Source organism: Micromesistius poutassou (genome assembly GCF_964030765.1).
Source record: "Micromesistius poutassou genome assembly, chromosome: 16".
Classification (NCBI taxonomy): Eukaryota; Metazoa; Chordata; class Actinopteri; order Gadiformes; family Gadidae; genus Micromesistius; species Micromesistius poutassou.
In genome coordinates this window covers 11,952,257-11,971,174 of record NC_140286.1, presented here as the reverse complement: position 1 = coordinate 11,971,174, position 18,918 = coordinate 11,952,257, and the positions used below count along the sequence as shown (strand labels likewise).

Here is an 18,918-nt window from a genome sequence, read left to right as displayed (position 1 = left end):
AATTCTTACAACTGTTTATTTCCGAAAATTAATTTCTAAGATTAATAACTATAATAACGAGTATTTCGTTTTGAAGTAGTATATTATCACAAAGTGCATGTGGATGATTTAATTTTTTCTTTAATTTTTCTTTATTGGAATAAATATAACATCAATTATAACTTAATATTAATATCAAATATCAATAGTTGAATCATGTAAAATATACATTATTTATGCAAAGCGCCAAGTGCATTTTTCAAAAGTATTATTTCTATCAAGAAATACATCTCCCACAATGCAACACAAAACCTCGGTGACGACGGGGCATTGCGCCAGGGAAAGGACGGCGGGCCGCGGAACGCACGCGCAACATTTGTGTTGTTGTTTGTGGCGGTAAGATGGCGGCGCTCGGAGATTCATCAGCTCCGGGGGTGAATGGGTTAATACAACAATTCACAGCAATCACAGGTAAATAAAATATTTTTATTTGTGTTTGGGCCACACGGTAACCATTTACTATCCCCCCGAGCAGCTAATCCGCCTAAGCACCTGAAATGTACTGCGCAGGAAACAAAATGGGCATGGATGTGTTGTACTGCCCCCTGTCAATGCTCTGCATTGGAAAGAGAAAAGCCAGTCACGGCTGACAAGTACGTGGGTCTCTGGCTCATAAACTTTACAGTCAAACGGCGTGGGGAAGGTGTATTCCTTTCACGTGTGCCAAAATATAGCTTTCAAACACACTCTACACGTGCAGTCTTATCACAGCGAGGTGACGTTCGCCAAACTTGCTCGATCATCTTTCGGATTGCATGTTTGAATATCTGGAATGGACGTCGGGTGTGCAACATTTTCCCTGACGAGCAGGGAGAGAGAGAGCAGTGCTAGCTCTCTAGGCTCCGCCTAATGTTTCTGGTAGCAGGCTGGAAATGAAAGCTCCTCACTTTTTGGTGGCATGATCGCAGTGCCGCTCAACCGTTCACTGATATGAGAAAAGTTACTAAACTTCACTGTTACGTAGTATATATTTTATTTATGTGTATACACCATCGGTTTGAATGGATGATGAAAATGAGAGGGGTTCCTTGAAGATGATACTTGCTATGGGAAGTGAGCATGCGCAGTTCAGTACTTTCAACACATGAACTAAACCGTGCACATGAATGCTCAGACCAGTCTGTACAGGTCGTGTCATGTGCACGGGTTGCATGTAACTTCCACATATTAAAAAATCACACAATATGACCATATAATATTCAAAATATCATGCATCATGTTGATAACGCTTTTAGCCATAAAACCACTACCTGCCTTTACCCAGGTAGTGGGTGCAACATGTTAATTTTGCTGTGCTGTCCTCCTCGTACTACATGTTGATTATTTTTATTTATTCTTATGGTTATTTTCTAGGAGCTACAGAGAGTATAGGAAAGCATATGCTGGAAGCATGCAACAACAACCTGGAGATGGCCGTCACCATGTTCCTGGACGGAGGTGGCATCGCGGAGGAGCCCAGCACCAGTTCTGGTTCCGCGGCGGCTTCCAGCAGCAGAGCTCCACCTGAAGAGTAAATACATGTTTTATTCACATATCAGGAATACAACCCTCACCGTGTTGTATGGTCGGAAATTTAAATATTACTTTATTTTGTTAAACGTGTTATGGTCTAACACGTTGCCACTTGGTGGATGTTTTGTAGTACAGACTAACTAACGACTAACGTTGCATTATGTTTTACAGTGAAGTACGAGCCCCGATTCCCCAAAAGCAAGACATATTGGTGGAGCCGGAGCCACTGTTCGGAGGTACGGTTCTCAATATGTGTTTGGCACCTCACACTTCTTAGGGATCCACGCTGAATGGCCTATTTTGTTCTGATTGCTGACATTTGGTTGTCATGTGATCGTCTTGACTGTGACCCCTGACCCTCATCTCCCATCCAGTGCCAAAACGTAGACGTCCTGCACGCTCCATCTTCGATGGCTTTCGGGACTTTCAAACAGAAACAAGTGAGTTTCTTCATTATCTTTTGTTTTTATTTCTTTTTTTAAAGAGACAGTTCACAGATTGTCCTTGTTGACCTTGTTTTCATGTCTGTTGCATGTCGTATGCATCTGATTTCATCCTCGAGAAGTAAGGTTGGAAATCAGTGAACCGTCCCTTTTCAGACAGACAAGTTAGCACTTAACTTGAGAACTTAAGCTCAAGTTAGCACTTAAGTTAAGTCATTTGACTTAACTTATTTGACTTTGGGAAATGACTCAAACCTTTAGTCATAGTGGTGGTCTCCTAGCACCTCACCTGGAGGACTTAAAGGGGATGGTGTGTTTCTCCAGTCCGACAGGAGCAGGAGCTGAGGAACGGCAGCACGGTGGACAAGAAGCTCAGCACCCTGGCAGACCTGTTCCGCCCACCCATTGAACTCATGCATAAAGGAAGCTTTGAAACGGTAAGGTTTTGGTGCGGCCGGACTACTTCGTTACTTGTATTGAATTGCATTAAAGAAATGTTGTGTTGGGTTGTATTGGTAACAGACCAACTAAAGCTGGTTTCAGATAAGAAGCCAAGTCATTAGATATGCTGTAAATTCAAAGATGGATTTACTTAAGAATGTACATATATTTGATAAGAAACTTTCCTTTTAAATGGCAGGAGCTAGATTTCCACATTATCAAACTAAATAGCAGGTTATGGTTTTAGTTATGGTCTTAATAGCGGATTATTATTATTATTTAGTCATTTGTGACAGTTCTGCTCAATGTCAATTCCACGTAAACGGAGAAAAGAGAAAGTGCCTTTAATTTGTTTTTAGTTGAACGGGTATTAAAAAGTAGTGTAGCATGTGGTTATTTTGGGTAGACATTTTTTTTCATTGAATTGACAGAAAATGTACATGATAGATATTGTTTTGAAATTACCCATATCGTGATAGTAGATTTTGTCCATATCGCACAGCCCTAGATCTGTGTGTGAAGGTGTTAGCTAAAAGTTAGCCAACACTCATGATGTCGAGTGCAGTGCTTCTGTGACCAGTTTTCGTAGAGAGAGAAAACAGCAGGCGTGCTGTTTGGAAGTACTTTGGCTTTGAGGGGAATTATCAAGGAAAAAGACACATTTAAACCCATACGCAAGCAATGCTACAGAGGCCAATTTAGCGAGGCATCTGATCGACCGAAATGCAGACCTCTTTAAAGAATTTAGATTGGTTAAAAAAATAAATTAATAAATTAATAATGAATACATTGGAATTTCGATTCATTTTAAATTTTTGGTTGGTGAAAGCTTCCCTTGAAGCATTAACCGTCTCCCGGTAACCCCCCCCCCCCCCCCCACCAGTTACAAAGACGTTTTAAAGCAATTCAACTTTGGCCATTATAATCATTCTTAGCTAAATTAGGGATAGTTCCAACTCGAAGCAAAATAAGAATCATGTAACAAAAAGTTTGGTATTTCATAACTGTGCACAGCAATAACTATCATTTTCCCGTAATTTGACCTGCACAAAGTAACATTATATGAAAGCTGAGCCTCCATTTATTCCAACAGTCCAAACCTATCACTCTGTGCCTAAAACTGTGCCTAAAATAACCAATCCAGAACAAACCTTACTTTTTTTTTTCTACAACCAAAACTGATGTTTTACTTTGGTTGTTTTTGTCCTCAAAGTTGACTTTGATTGCATGAAACCACAATAAACATATCATCCAGTGTCTAGGCCCAATTTTCAACTAAACACAGTGTTTACAATCAATGGCTAAGAGACACAATAGGTAAATTAAATTAGAACAGATGTCTTCATCGCCATCTGGTGGCCATATATTGTGATTTCGATTGTTTGGCTTTGTGTCATTCAATTATATTTGCCCTGACCTTTCAATAGAGGAGTAAAGTGTCAAAATTGTACAATGGGTTCTCAATATATCTACCTGTTTATTTCTTAAAGGTTGTATTGTCAATTTTGCATTGGATATATTGATTTATTGCGATTTTTTTTGCCTGAACCTACCTTTACTAAAACCTCTATCTTTGCTCTACTTGATTTTATTGCCATCAAATATTGACCCAGGGACTTATTAGATGCCCTATAGGGCTACCGACTGATAATGCACAAGTTGGTATTCAATCTGAAATGTATTTCAGGTGGAAATTAAATCTTCCACTTATGCTGTGGTCTAGCTCTTCACTCTTAACTCTTAAAGTAATATCCACATTGAATATTTCATGTGCAAAAAAATCTTTCTTTTGGTTCCAAGATTGCATTTTATAGCCCTTGCAGTTGTGGAGATATACTCTATTCTATTTACTTTGGGTTAGAGGCCTGCAAGCCCGACGGGCCCCGACGGGCCCCGACACAATATGCAAATTCGGGCCGGGTACGGGCCTTAAATTCAATGAATAGCACGGGCTCGGGTAGGGCTCGGGGTTGACACAAGTAAAGTTGGTTTTATGTATTCATGATTTTTTCAATTATGATGTCAGAATTCAGGTCAGAAAAACATTCACCCGCACACCTTTTTATTTCTCATTTTCTATTTTGGTCATCGCATTTACAGCGTCATCTTGACAAAGGATGCGCCGTGGCTACTCGCGCTACTGTTAATGCAAACCGACAACCTTCCTTGCAATCTTTTTTTACGAAGCCAGTACCAGCTCAAGTGAAAAGCGAAGTCACTGTAACGTGTGTGGAATTCTGCTCGGGCTCAGTAATTGCTTAATTTGTCGGGTAGGGTCGGGTAAGGGCCTGATTGCCAGGGGTCCGGGCCGGGCCTGAAATTTTAGGCCCGTGCAGGCCTCTACTTTGGGTATGTTAAAAAACTAAAAAGTCTAAAGAAAAAAAAATCAATTAGGCCTAGTAATTAGGAGTTTAATATGTCAAAAATGTTATGCCCTCAATGTTGTGTCAATTCTTCCACATGGTTTCGGATATCAATATTTTTCATGGTATTGTATCAAAGTTAGAAAATCGAGTATTGTGAAAGGACTAACTCAAAGTAATATAGATATCTAGTAATTAAGGAGACACTTTTATCCAAGGTGAATTCAGATGCTGTCATTAATGAGCGGGTGTTGGTTAAGCATCTCACTCTAGGATACCTTGAGGAACCCCCCCCCCCGTTGGGAAAGGCCCCCTGGTCCGCACACTGGAATCTCGCTTGAAATACTGTACACCATCACGCGTCCCTAATGCGACCTTCGTGTTCCAGGCGAAAGACTGCGGGCAGCTGGAGAACAAGTGGCTGATGATCAACATCCAGAACGTGCAGGACTTCGCCTGCCAGTGTCTGAACCGGGACGTGTGGAGCAACGAGGCCGTGCGCACCATCATCAGAGAGCACTTCATCTTCTGGCAGGTCCGTCTCATGTCCACCAGGCACTCCACCTCGCGATGAACCACTTCCTCCACCATCTGAGGAACCCACACACCTCCACATGGGTCGTCTTCGCTTCCCAGACTCCTTTGTTCTCTCACAATGTACGTCCTCTCTTATCGCAGGTGTATCATGACAGTGAAGAGGGACAGAGGTACATCCAGTTCTACAAGCTAAACAAGTTTCCCTATATTTCGATCCTCGACCCTCGGACAGGTGAGTCTAGACAAAGTGGGCGGGGCCTTCATGCCGTACGGATGCTCTAGATGTGCTTTTACAAGGACCATGTCCATGAACACCAAACCCGTCCCCATCAGGTCAGAAGATGGTGGAGTGGAACGAGTTGGATGTGGCGTCGTTCCTGGAGCAGGTCACGGGCTTCCTGGCAGAGCACGGCCAGCTCGACGGACCGTCCTGCAACGCTCCGCCCGCCAAACGAGCACGCTCCGTGAGACACCTCCCTTATGTCCTCTTTGAATCAGGCTCCTCCCATGTATGCTTTTTCAAATGCGACTATAGCACTTCAATTGACAGAGTCTCTTCCTCCGCCCCCCCCCCCCCCCCCCCCCTCTGTTGTTGTTGTTGTTGTTCCGTGCCTCAGGAGAGTCTGATCGATGCCAGCGAGGACAGCCAGCTGGAGGCGGCCATCCGGGCGTCCCTGCAGGAGACCCACTACGAGTCCTCCGTCCTGGACGTCCCGCACTCCCCCCAGTCGGAGGTGGATGAGGACTCTGAGGCGGAGCCCTTCTCCGACAGCGAGGGCCTCATCTCCATTGACGGCTCTGACAACGACGCGCCCGAGCCCCCCGGGGAGCGGACGCTCCCGTCGTCGTCGTCGTCAACAGCGACGACCTTGTCGAGCCGACGGCCCGCCGCCCCTGCCTCCTCCTCCTCCGCCTCCTCCTCTTCCGCCTCCTCCGCCTCCTCCACCCCGCAGCCGATTGGTTCAAACAGCGGCCCCGCCTGCCACAGGAAGTCCCCGCACAAAGAGCACAGCCACAGGAAGGAGGAGAGCAAAAAGAACCACCTGGAGCGGCCCACCGTGGCGGCGGCCCGCACTAACTCTGAGCCGGCGGCGCCGGGGGAGAACCACTGTTCCACGGCGGCCCAGAGCGCCGTGCCGTCAGACGCCGCCAAGCCCTCAGACTCGGACGGCCCCGAAGCCGATGACGGTATGAGGAGACACACAGCCGGCTGTTTCTGTATACGTCCATGTTGGTGTGGATGAGTGAAGGGGCTTGTGAAGCCGTGCCCGCAGTCTAACCATCACCGTGTGACTGTGTGTCCCTGCAGGTCCGAAGGCCAGGTTGATGCTCCGCTACCCGGATGGTCAGAGAGAGCAAATTGCACTGTCTTCCAAAGCCAAACTGATGGTGAGAGCGCAACTTATTAACCATTGACTGTTTTATTAAATATACAAGCTGTATTCTTATTGTGAAGGACATAATGGCAATCGTATACATTTTCTTCTTATGAAACTTATTGCTACAAAATATAGAAGCACAACATTTGTATTTTCCTTCTACTAAACGATGGATAGACACTTGCCTGTGGCGCCTTACTCTTGCAGTCTTGTCCCAACAAAAATACTCAAACAAGGATTCTTTACTAAAACATCTGAGTGGTAGAGAAAGTTCACCAGCCTTACACACAAATAGTACGCATGAATAATCATAAGAGTGTGCAATTCGACCAACCCTTCAGTTCAACTGCATCAAAGGTAAGCGTCCATCTGCCGTTCGCCCAATGGACAATATTTTGGTATTTTGGGCGGCATGTGGCTCTGGAGGTAGGCTGGTAACCGGAAGGTTGTTAGGTAAATCCCTGGCTCCTCCTAGCTGAGTGTCAAGGTGTCCCTAAGCAAGGCACCTAACCCTAACTGCTCCCGACAAGCTGGCTGTCGCCTCGCGTGGCTGACACTGTCGTCAGTGTGTGAATGTTAGGCAAAATTGGAAAGTGCTTTGAGTGGCCACTGGTTAGAAAAGCGCTGTATAAACTTAGTCCATGCAGTCCATTTGAGGACAACATTGCTGCTTTTCACTTTTTGATTGGAACTGTAGCCTGTACAAAGTATGTGGCCATTGAGATTCTGGTTCTCTCCCTTCTTCAGGCCCTGGTGAGACACGTCCAGTCTAAAGGTTATCCCAATGAACGCTTTGAGCTCGTCACCAACTTCCCCAGAAGGAAACTCGCACACTTGGACTACGACATGACCCTGCAGGACGCTGGGCTTTGTCCACAGGAAACTGTATTTGTGCAGGAGAGGAACTAGCTTACTTAATTTACCACCCACCCCCCACTCCACCCTTCAACACATGCACCCATCCTCTGCTAGACCTCTACTCATCACAGATGATTGGCCTGGGATCATGTCATTGGCCTTATCCCTTTTTAACACTTTTTTGTTTTTGTCGAAATTAGGCCCTCTATTGCCGGGACATGTTTGAGTGGATGGACTGATGACTTTTTTTTTTTCCTCCCCCTTTACTTTTTCCACTGGCTTGAATACCGATGTACTCTCTCTACTGGCAGCCTAAACCTTTTTGTAGTGTGAAACATATGGCCAGTCAGGTGTTGACACCAGCAATCTCCAAAATGTTGTTCTCCAAACCCCTTTTTATTTTTCGTCATGTTGTGTATTTCATCTCGACCAACGCTGTATTTTGTTTTTCTTCGCCCCAACTCGTTCCAGCTGTTATCCAGATGTGAAACATTTGATAACGTTCATATAAAGTTCCATGCATCTAACGAGAGTGAGGATATTTGATGAGACACTGATGGATTTCACCCTGTGTCTGAAGTGTCCTCTTTTACTTTCAGGCTGTTTGTAACGGTTTTTCTGTACCTGGGAGGGCGATGTAAAGAAAGGCTTTTGTAAGCACCTGTTTGTACCAAATGTTACCGTTGTAGTTATTAAGGCGAGGGGGACATGGAAACAATGGTTCTGTGAATTGGAAAGGACTTTAAAGGTGTCTAACTATCCCCAGCGAAGAACTGAAGATCTCAGAAGAGCGGTAGATCTGCACATTTGTACTCGAGTTTCTATTGGTTCATTGTAGACTAGTAGATGAGATTTGAGAGTTTCTGCCTTTTGATACAAAAGTGAATGAATGAGGAGCTGTTCATATCATTGATCAGTTCTGCTTTGTACAGGCGTGGTGTAGAGAGATGATATTTAGTTGTAGTAATTGTTCATTCAGTTTTTCTTTTTTTTATATTCTGCCAGGCAAATATGCTGATGCTGAAATATAATCATCGAAACCAAAAAAAATGTTTGGTCTTCTGTTAAATTTCCAAACCTCCTGAAAAGCAAAAATTCCAAATACACCAAAGGGATGGCCTATCGGAGCTTTCGCAAAAGGAATGTGTTCTTTCAAGTATGGACTCCTATCCTATACCTCATCAATAAACCTATTAGCATTATGGGATTATAATCAAACTTTCAAACCCAGTCCCTGAGTGAGAAGTTTGGGACATGTAACTTAAATGACAAAGAAAACGCATACATGATATCAACCCACTTTTTGGGTGAATGAGTTGAGTGTTTGGCCTTTCCAGAAAGCTTTTGCTGTCTATTTTGTAATCTGCTTTTCCAATGAGCCATATGGGTTAACGGGTCAGAGATGAAAGCAGCATATCTGCAGCTGATCAAACAATGGTCTCGCGGGCGGGGGGGGAAACTACAGTGAACTACAGCTGTGTCAAAATGTTGACCCTAACCCCACACGCTCCTACCCCACATTTCTGGGCTGTTACCTTTCAGAGTAGTACCACAGAAATGTTTGTGCCAGAACGCATAGCGTAAAGTATGTGCGATAGCATACTAGCTTTCACAGTGGAGAGGTGAGTAATGATGCATTCCGATCAGGTGATGATTCTGTTGACATTTGGAGTATAAATGAAGGCTGAGTATCAGTGGGCGTATTATCTAACAAGGGTGATGACCCCGAACCTCAGTTTGTTCTCGGAAGGACTGGTCAATGAAAGTTAAAGTTTGACCAATGTGACGTCTGGAAGCTGGTCTGCAGAGTTCATGTGTGTTGGATGGTTTTTTGGAGGTAGGTTTGCAATATAAAAGCATGGTTTTTTTTTTCATTTTAATGGGATATTAGCTGTACTGTTTGTAATCCCAGGACACTCCAATGTAGACTGAAAAGCTGTTTAGAATTTTAACGCAAAGGACAAACATCAGGCTTTGGATGTTTTAACCAGGTACCCCCCCCAGTTTTAGACTTTGGACAACCTCACTCTGTAATCACGCAATCAGCTAAATGTGATTTACTCTTACAACAGGGACAAACACACTCATCTCCAAAAAATGATAGTCACTTCCTGATACAATCGCTGTGATTTTGCAAGAATGGGTTGATCTGAGGGTGACAAATGGTGACAAAACAAATGGTCAAATGATTAGAAATAAACCATACCCTGTAAACTTCCAGAATAACCCTGGTTGTTTCTGTGGTATAACCTTTGACCCCATCTTTCCATGGTTTTTCAGTGTGCAGAGCCTTTAATATTGAGTTCAAGGTTCAGCTTGGTGATTTATTTTCACCATACAATCTCCTGGCTGAAAATGTGTTCGGAATATTTAGGAGAAAAGTTGAGTGATGTACCTTAAATATTTCCAAAGAGTCTTGGCAATATTAATCGTAATGATATAAAAATATATACAAATGATCTAATTCTTGTTACATTGATACTAATCAGCTGAAAAGGCATTTGTGTACATTGTCCTTGCACCGAGAGACTTCTCCCTTCCTCTCTCTGATCGAAAGGGGTTTTTGCATTGCCAAACAGGAGATGCTAATCTACTGACTTCTTTGATGTGTCTTTCAGCCTTGCAGACGTGTCTACTTCCCCCCCCAAAGTGTATTGCTTATTAACTGGAGCTCTTGGAGAGACCGAGGTTATTTGGCCCATCCTTAACTCTCCTCGATGATCCCTCCCCCTAACCTTTGTTTCCTTTGCTGTTACTGCCCACCATCTGAAAGTTTCACCCATAAGAATCATGCACATCCATCGTCTCATCGAAGATGCTGGGGGTGAATCGCTGCCTGTATCTTCCCACAATCATGCTCTTAATTAAATCAAATACTCAGCGGACAAGAGGTGTCCTAAAATAAATCGTTGTTCATCACCAAGTTAAAAAATATCACAAAAACATACACACATAGAATAGAATAGAATAGAATAAATCTTTAATGTCCACCAAGGTGGAACATTTTCTTTGGCTCACCAGACATTAGAGACAGATAAGCATACAGACATATCATCTCAGACATAATGATAATAAAAATGAAAAATTCAGGATAAAATAAAATAAAGGAATACATATGCTTAAATACATAAAGTTTTCATTGGTAATTGGCTGGTATATATGTGAGTTGATGAAAAAGTATTGGATTTAACTGAGAGCATGTTCATGGGAAGATGCAGGCAGTGATTTACCAAGCATTTCAATGAGACAATGGGTGCACATGATTACTTCACATCGTGGGCATGAAAAGCAAAGGTGAGGGAAGTGATCATCATAGAGAGTTAAGGATGGGCCATGGTTGAGGTCAGCTATGGCAGGAGAGACCAAGTTCATTTGCAATACACTATGGGGGCAAGTGGACACGTATGTTTGGATTATGGCTGGTTTAAGCAGCCTCACCTGGCCCAAGTCAGACCGATTGGACTCTGGGGCTGGGTAAGGCTGCACCTGTTCTCTACAAGAAAACATCTCCCAACATCACCCCTTCGTCCGTGTTCTGCAGGAGCCCAGGAAAAGCTACCTATAGGCAGAGGGTGTCAGACACCTAGGTGGCGTGTAGCATCATCTTTGCTCCAGTCTGCTAGGATGCAAGACAGCTCAAGGAATCTATATGTTAAAGAAGTCATTAGATTGGCATGGCCTCAGTGTCAGACCTTGTGGCATTATATTTGCCATGCAAATATAAACGACCTTAAAACATTTCAATTGGGGGAGGGAGACATCACTAGGTGCAGGGAGAATGTGTACAAATTCATTTTCAATTGAAGTATCAATGTAAACAATGTTTCAGTATTTTGTATATAATTGTATTAATGATATGTTATCATTACGATTCATTTTCCACATCATGAGTATACAGAATTTTCTTATGAATTCAAAGTAAAATTGCATATCCTCATATTGTTCAATTGGCCTTATGTTGTGATCAAATACAGGGCCAACATGTAAAGAGGCCAGCCAAAAGATACTATTCATGAGCTGAGATCATTTGTTTATCTGCCCCAAAACCTGAGCCTTATGACCTATATTATGTTATTGTAACTGTTTTTTTTACAGGATATCCTTTTTGATAATGTGTTATAAAATCCTTAAAGATTAAAGATTAACAAATTCGATATGATAGGCTACATGTTTATGCAAAGTCATACCATTGTAGATATGAATATGATTCAAATGTGTTGTGCTCTTGGGTCGTTGACCTGAATTGGATTTCAATTCCATTATGTAGAAATGTTGGAAATGGTCAATCTTTCTCAACATGAGAACGCCTCCTTCCCCGCAGTGAGAATGAGCCTTGGTCAAACAATGACACCCAAAACAAACGATCCCTCTATCGGTCGGATCAGCCCACTCAGAGGGCTGCTATAAAAGCACCAATGCTTCATTTCTTCACGGCAGTCTGCAAGTGAATTGTAGACCCTCAGTCCGTCATGAAGCATCTCCTCCTGTCTGTGCTGTTTGGCTGTCTGGGTAAGGAGGATCTCACAAAAACTCTCTCGATATATATTTATCTTTGGGATATATATATATATCCCAAAAATAAATATATAAAAATATAATGGAAAACGACATCCTGGGGATTTAGGTAGAACATATTTTGCCTTATTTTCTTATTTTATTAACAGCAACACTTTTTTAACAGTTTATGAACCTCTTTTTTTTTTACTTTATCAACAGCCACTGCCTTCAGTGTGCCCACAGAAGTGGTGAGGTGGTGCGTGACCTCGGCCCCTGAGAAGCTGAAATGTGACGCCCTAGTGCTGAGAGCCCCGGTGTTCACATGCGTAGTGAGAGCTGATGCCAAAGAGTGCATTAAGGCAATCAAGGTGAGGAACTCTTAAGTAGCCTACTGATAGAAACTACAGCATGACGCTTTACTCGGTTGGGCTATAAGTGGTTTGGGTCTCTCTCAGGCCGGTGAAGCAGATGCCATCACATTGGACGGAGGGGACATCTACTCAGCAGGACAGAACCCCTATAATCTGCAGCCCATTATTTCTGAGCATTATGGCCCAGGCAAGTTACTTCAGTTATTAAAACAAACTTAAACTAGCCTCATGCTACAATCATAAGTTGATATTTACTTCTGCATGGAAACAGATTCCTCCTGTTATTACGCTGTGGCTGTCGTGAGGAAAGACACTGGATTCTCCTTCAACGATCTGAGGGGGAAGAAATCGTGCCACACCGGTCTTGGGAAGACCGCGGGCTGGAACATACCCATCGGGACTCTTCTGACGAGGGGTCAAATCGCTTGGAGCGGGCAGGAGGACATGCCTGTGGAAGAGGGTGAGGCTCTGGGACATTGATCCGAGCATGGCAGTTTTCTTTACTGTATTTTGCCTGTGTTATTGTTTCGTCTGGTGACGGTAATGGTGAATTGTGTCTGACATCCATGGTTGGTCTTGTGGTTTGTAGCGGTGAGCAACTTCTTCTCGGAGAGCTGCGTTCCCGGAGCAGGGGCTGTGGCTGGCGGTAAACTGTGCAAGTTGTGCAGGAGTACTTCTTGCAGCAAGTCCGCCTCGGAGCCATACTATGGATACGCAGGAGCATTCCAGTTAGTCCTATTTTTTTTTTAATAATTGAAAGTCATTCATTGAAAGTTAATAATTGATATTTAATATATCATTCTGCCACCAATTTTTGTTAAAACGAATTACAAAAATCTTACCTGATTCGTTAGTTTTTTTCAAACTGCAACCTTTTTTGTTAGTCATAATGCAGATGCATGTTTTTTATATGATATGACTGTTGTTTCATGAAGGTGTCTTAAGGACAATGTCGGAGACGTAGCCTTTATCAACCACTACACAGTTCCAGGTCAGTGAGTATAAAATCAGTAATCAGTTACCTTATGTTTCATTAATTAATTAATTAATTTATTCATCCACTTTCTCACTGAGGTTGTTGAAATCACCACAATGTCAACATCACACAGTGCACATCCTCCACCGTCCCTCAAACTCGGTTGCCCTTTAACCTTTGACCCATCCAGAGTTAAGCCAACTCAAAGGCGGGACTTTCGAAACAGTCTACACATTTATAACCAGTTTTGGGTTTAATAAAGGAAAAAACTAATTTTACCTTGTACGTAATTTCATTATATAAGATACAAATTTACTACGCCCCCATAGGAGAAAATTGTTGTGATAGCAGTCGCTATACTAGCCTACTGGATCCAACTGTCACTTTCTCCCTTTCACAGATTCAGAGAAAGCCAACTACCAGCTGCTGTGCCTGGACGGTACGAGAGCTCCCCTCGACAGCTACGCGACCTGTAACCTGGCCAGGGTTCCCGCCCACGCTGTGGTTAGCCGCGATGACCCCGATCTAGCCCAGCGCATCTTCATCGCACTCACCACCGTCAGGGTAATACACACGCACGCACGCGCATTCAAACACCTACACTCCAATGCACAACCACACATCATGCGCACACACACGGACACACACACACACACACACACACACACACACACACACACACACACACACACACACTAAATGGAGACAGAGACAGAGACAGACAACATCATAAGATAATGTGTGACATTGTAACATTTCTGATTTAATTAGAAGCTTGTAACACCAACTAGTGAACTTTGGCATTAAAATGATCTAACATTTACTTGTTCACTCTGCAGGGCTTCGATCTCTTCTCCTCTGCTGGGTTTGGTGCTTCAAACTTGATGTTCAAAGACAAAACACAGAGTCTGGTCAAGCTGCCCAGCGGCACCAACCCCTTCCTCTTCCTGGGCGTTCAATACATGCAAGCCATCCGATCTCTGACGAAAGGTATGGCTGGACACACAAGCACACCAGACACCTTATGTCCACTGCCGTTGACTGCGATGGTGGAAAAAAAAAATCCATCACATTTCACTCAAATACAAACATTGCAAGGTATATAACCAATTCCTGTTCATTTCCATATGTTTCTTTCTTTCCTTATTGCTTGTGCTTGACTCCATAGACGTGGAAAGCTCAGAATCGACTGCGATCACATGGTGCGCCGTGGGACACGCTGAGAAGACCAAGTGTGACAGCTGGAGTGCATTCAGCCTCTCCGACGGAAGAAATGCCATCGCATGTCGAACCAGCTCAACAGTGGAGGGCTGCTTTCAGAGGATTATGGTGAGCTATCTTATGTCGTCTTTTTTTTGGTCATCCGTTTTGTGGAGATGTATTGTCTAGACAAGGTCATCTGACTTGATGTCATTATGAAAGATAATTAATGAATTAATGAATTAAGATAATGTGATGGGGTAATATGTTGCTTTTATGAAATCAGATGATCTACGTTCTTATCGACGCATCATCTGATTTCGGTAGACTAGTATGTTCTTATTGAAAGATGAGCTGAATTAAAAGGTTTTGGGGTATCTCTGTTCTTGTCCAGCGTCAAGAGGCTGATGCCATATCTGTAGATGGAGGACAGGTGTACACGGCTGGGAAGTGTGGACTGATCCCAGCCATGGTTGAGCAATACGATCAAGGTAAGTGTGGAGATAAAATACCATGCAGATATGCATCATATATGAATCATAATGTATATTTGCGATGTTCTTTTCCTAAATATTTGTGAAATGTTTTCATTGAAACATGATTATTCTAATAATTGCCTCTGTATTGTTTTTAACAGCAAAGTGCAGTTCCCTCGTACCTGGTATGTATGTCAGTCTTTGCCTTAATACAATTATATTTTTACATTTCTCCTGGGAAGTCATATAAATAGCTATGCAAAAGTTACATTTTAGTACTGCTACCTTACTTATCTATTTTGTTTTATTCTTTTATTTCATGACAATGTTTCTATGTGAAGCACTTTGAGTCTGCCTCGTGTATAAAAAGTGCTACATAAATACATTTGCGTCCGCAGGTCAGGCCAACTACTTCGCTGTGGCGGTGGTGAAGAAGGGCAGCGGGGTGACCTGGGCCAACCTGAGGGGCAAGAGGTCCTGCCACACAGGCTTTGGCAGAACCGCCGGCTGGAACGTCCCCATGGGTCTGATCCACAAACTCAGCGGAAGCTGTGACTTCGGTAAGCTACGGTGGCGACTCTTTCCGAACTCCCCGGCGCTTTATGAAGTCTCTCCTGGTGCATTATGGTCCGTTTAACAACCGTCCCCCCCCCCCCCCCCCCCCCTTCTTTCCTACCTTCTCAGGTGCGTTCTTTGTCAGTGGCTGTGCACCGGGGTCCGATCCCTCATCCACATTCTGTAAACAGTGTGCCGGCAGTGGAGCTGAAGTGGATGATAATTCCAAGTGCAGCGCCAGTTCTAGGGAGAAGTACTACGGCTACGCTGGAGCGTTCAGGTGGGCGACGCGGGTTTTATTTAAATGGATTAAATATAATGCGTCATGAATTACACATCTAGGGTCATACCAATTATTTACTAATCACAAATTGTGTATGTTTCTGTTTTTGTGTTGCTGGCTTTTTCCACAACGTTTATAGATGTCTTGTTGACGGTGCCGGGGATGTTGCCTTTATTAAACACACTATTGTTAACGAAAACAGCAATGGTGAGTGACTTCCCTCCTTTCACGTCCGTTTTTTGATAATGTAGGATAGTAAAACAAACTGCTTAATGTTTTCCCTCTCTTTTAAAGGAATTGGTCCAGACTGGGCTAGAGGCTTGAACTCTGCAGACTATGAACTGATTTGCCCCGGGGGCGTTGGTAAGGCAGAGATAAACGACTTTGCCTCGTGCAACCTGGCTGCCGTTCCTTCCCATGCTGTTATAACGCGCCCAGATGTTCGTGACAGAGTTGTGGCGACGCTCATCAACCAGCAGGTTGGCACTGCGTAGATTGCATTTGATTGATGGAAATAAGTTTGCACTTTTTGTGCGTCGTTGCAGCCACTGACTCCAGTATCCAGTATCAGAGAAATTACCTATATTTAATATTTAATAGCAATCCATATTTAATGTTTTAAATATGTGCTTTTTTCAGAGCATGTTCGGCAGAGATGGTTCGGATCCATTATTCAAGCTTTACGAATCAATAGATGGAAAAAACCTCCTCTTTAAAGACTCCATTCAGTGTCTCCAGGAGGTGCCAAAACACACTACAGCCGATGCCTTCCTGGGTCCTAGCTATGTGAACTCCATCAAGGCCCTCAGGCAGTGCCCTGAAACTGCTTCTGGTATGTTAGGATGATTCAAAGAAACTCATATATATTAGGAGTTATATATATATGTGTATGTACAGTGTGTGTGTGTGTGTGTGTGTGTGTGTGTGTGTGTGTGTGTGTGTGTGTGTGTGTGTGTGTGTGTGTGTATCATACACACTACACTTAATGTAACATTTGTTTTACCCCTTTACACTAGATCTGGAGAGATCCTGCACTTCCTTCTCCTGCAGTGTCACAAATTAACAAGACAATATGGATCCCAGGGGCGGATGCTTTTCTAGAAAGACTCAAACAAACACAAATCTCCCCGGACACAAATTGGGAAAAATAGAAATGAATGTATGTTAACTAATATGAAACTGTAGCAGCATTGTGAGAAATAAACAATAAGATACATCTTTACGATTACATCAGTTTTTACTGTTTTTACTGTAGCCTACCTTTAACGGCTTATGCATAGCCTACATTTGTCCTGCCAGATATTTCCACTTTGCCTTACTTTCTCAAATAAAGCCACTTTTCTCATGCTCAGATTCTTCTTAATTATTATTCTACTTTATTATTCTCTTTATTAATGTATTAATGTAATGCATAGGTCGTTTTTTTTCATGTCTGCCCTATGCTATGATATTATTGTAATAATTAGAGCCTAGATTAAATATATTATTAAGAAATTAAGTCCTGCATGTGCAACTTAGATCTCAATTGAAATTGCATTTAAATTCCATTGTTTGCCGAAATACACCACCCACTTGGGTGAGACTCTCATGCTGGACATATAGTGTGTAATCCTGCAGACCAATTAAGGTTTATTTTTATTTTCATGAGTGGAGATGCATTACTCTGCCTAATTATACACGGAGCCTAGCATATTTCATCATATGCGTATATTTTGTTTATAATGTACCTGCCACAGTATTCCGCATGCGAGATGTTGCAACACAAAGTTCACATTAGCCTCGATACGGTATATTTAGGTTGATTATGGATTTCACTTGAACACTCCTGAGAAGGCCAGTCAATATCGTGCGTTGGTCATTGCGATCACACATCTGGTTGCGGTGGGCGGTTCGCGGGGGTTCAGGCAGCTCGAGGGTCTGTGGGCTGTTGATTCTTGGATTGGTCTGTTAATAATGTCTGTCAACTGCCACAGCCAATTAGCCTGATTTGTGATTAGGGCCTAGAGGCGGTCGCCTAGGGCGCACCACCCTCTGGTGGACGCGGTCGCCCTCAAAAGGAAAGAAATGTATCAAATTAAAATAAAAATTCGAAGGACGCCCTTCCTCATTATCTGAGATAATCTTTGAAAGAAAGAAAGCAATAAATGCACTTTGCACCCCTGTTACTCACAAAGTTGTGTGTGTGTGTGTGTGTGTGTGTGTGTGTGTGTGTGTGTGTGTGTGTGTGTGTGTGTGTGTGTGTGTGTGTGTGTGTGTTTGAGTGTGCGTGTGTTCCGGATGCCTATATCTCCGCGGTGGTGAACAATTTTTAATGATTAAATTAAAAGCATTTAGCATTTTAGAAATGCATGTACAACTTCAATCTCAATTGCAAGTGCATTTCAAGTAATTCCCCTCTCAATATCCTAATCACCTAATACAGAAAAAGCATATTGAAGATAAAATACAATTTTTATAAAACCGTATTCCTTATCACTACGATTTATATTGGGAATTCATGTAGCCTAATTAATCATGTGTTTATGTTTTAATAATGTAGGCTATCACCTATTAATTCAGGATACCCCCCGATACAAAACCATTCCTATAAAGGACAAGTATGCATGGTTCAATCATTGCAAATGTGCATTGATCGATAACATGAATGGATATGGAAAATATCGAGAATGTAACAAAATGCATTGGATAAACAGGTTAACATTTACTTTCCACATCTCATGTTGGGAAATGTTGACTCAGCAAACACCAATCTGCGAGTCACTCACAGACTTTTACATATATCTATTCAGAATTTAGATGAAGACTTATCAACAAGATTTGTAACGAAATGTTATGCTTATTTTGTATAACCTGGGGATTCAGGATTCCCATTGATGATACAATATGATATCAATCAGGATTCTTGAAAGGGAACTATGAAGTGAACCGTCTATACAAAGATCAATTCACAAATAAGCCAGGGAATATACAGACAATTCAACTTTGTCA

The 18,918-nt window shown here is 42.7% G+C and overlaps 2 protein-coding genes across 2 annotated transcripts; both read left to right on the top strand.

The window, feature by feature from the left end:
* The first annotated feature begins 332 nt into the window (after window positions 1–332).
* On the top strand, window positions 333–8,616 carry ubxn7 (UBX domain protein 7). The gene is made up of 11 exons (XM_084480413.1): window positions 333–450; window positions 1,393–1,549; window positions 1,723–1,787; window positions 1,926–1,991; window positions 2,319–2,431; window positions 5,187–5,333; window positions 5,477–5,567; window positions 5,669–5,799; window positions 5,953–6,523; window positions 6,645–6,724; window positions 7,462–8,616. Exons 1-11 carry the CDS (start codon window positions 381–383, stop codon window positions 7,621–7,623), a joined length of 1,653 nt encoding a protein of 550 aa, XP_084336539.1. The 5' UTR covers window positions 333–380; the 3' UTR covers window positions 7,624–8,616.
* A 3,314-nt stretch (window positions 8,617–11,930) lies between these two features.
* On the top strand, window positions 11,931–17,277 carry tfa (transferrin-a). Its single transcript, XM_084480940.1, has 17 exons — window positions 11,931–12,081; window positions 12,289–12,437; window positions 12,525–12,627; window positions 12,712–12,900; window positions 13,030–13,168; window positions 13,376–13,431; window positions 13,817–13,980; window positions 14,256–14,406; window positions 14,585–14,745; window positions 15,011–15,107; window positions 15,254–15,277; window positions 15,491–15,652; window positions 15,777–15,927; window positions 16,070–16,137; window positions 16,225–16,409; window positions 16,570–16,762; window positions 16,947–17,277. The coding sequence occupies exons 1-17, from the start codon at window positions 12,042–12,044 to the stop codon at window positions 16,991–16,993; spliced, it is 2,079 nt and encodes a 692-aa protein (XP_084337066.1). The 5' UTR covers window positions 11,931–12,041; the 3' UTR covers window positions 16,994–17,277.
* Window positions 17,278–18,918: the final 1,641 nt, after the last annotated feature.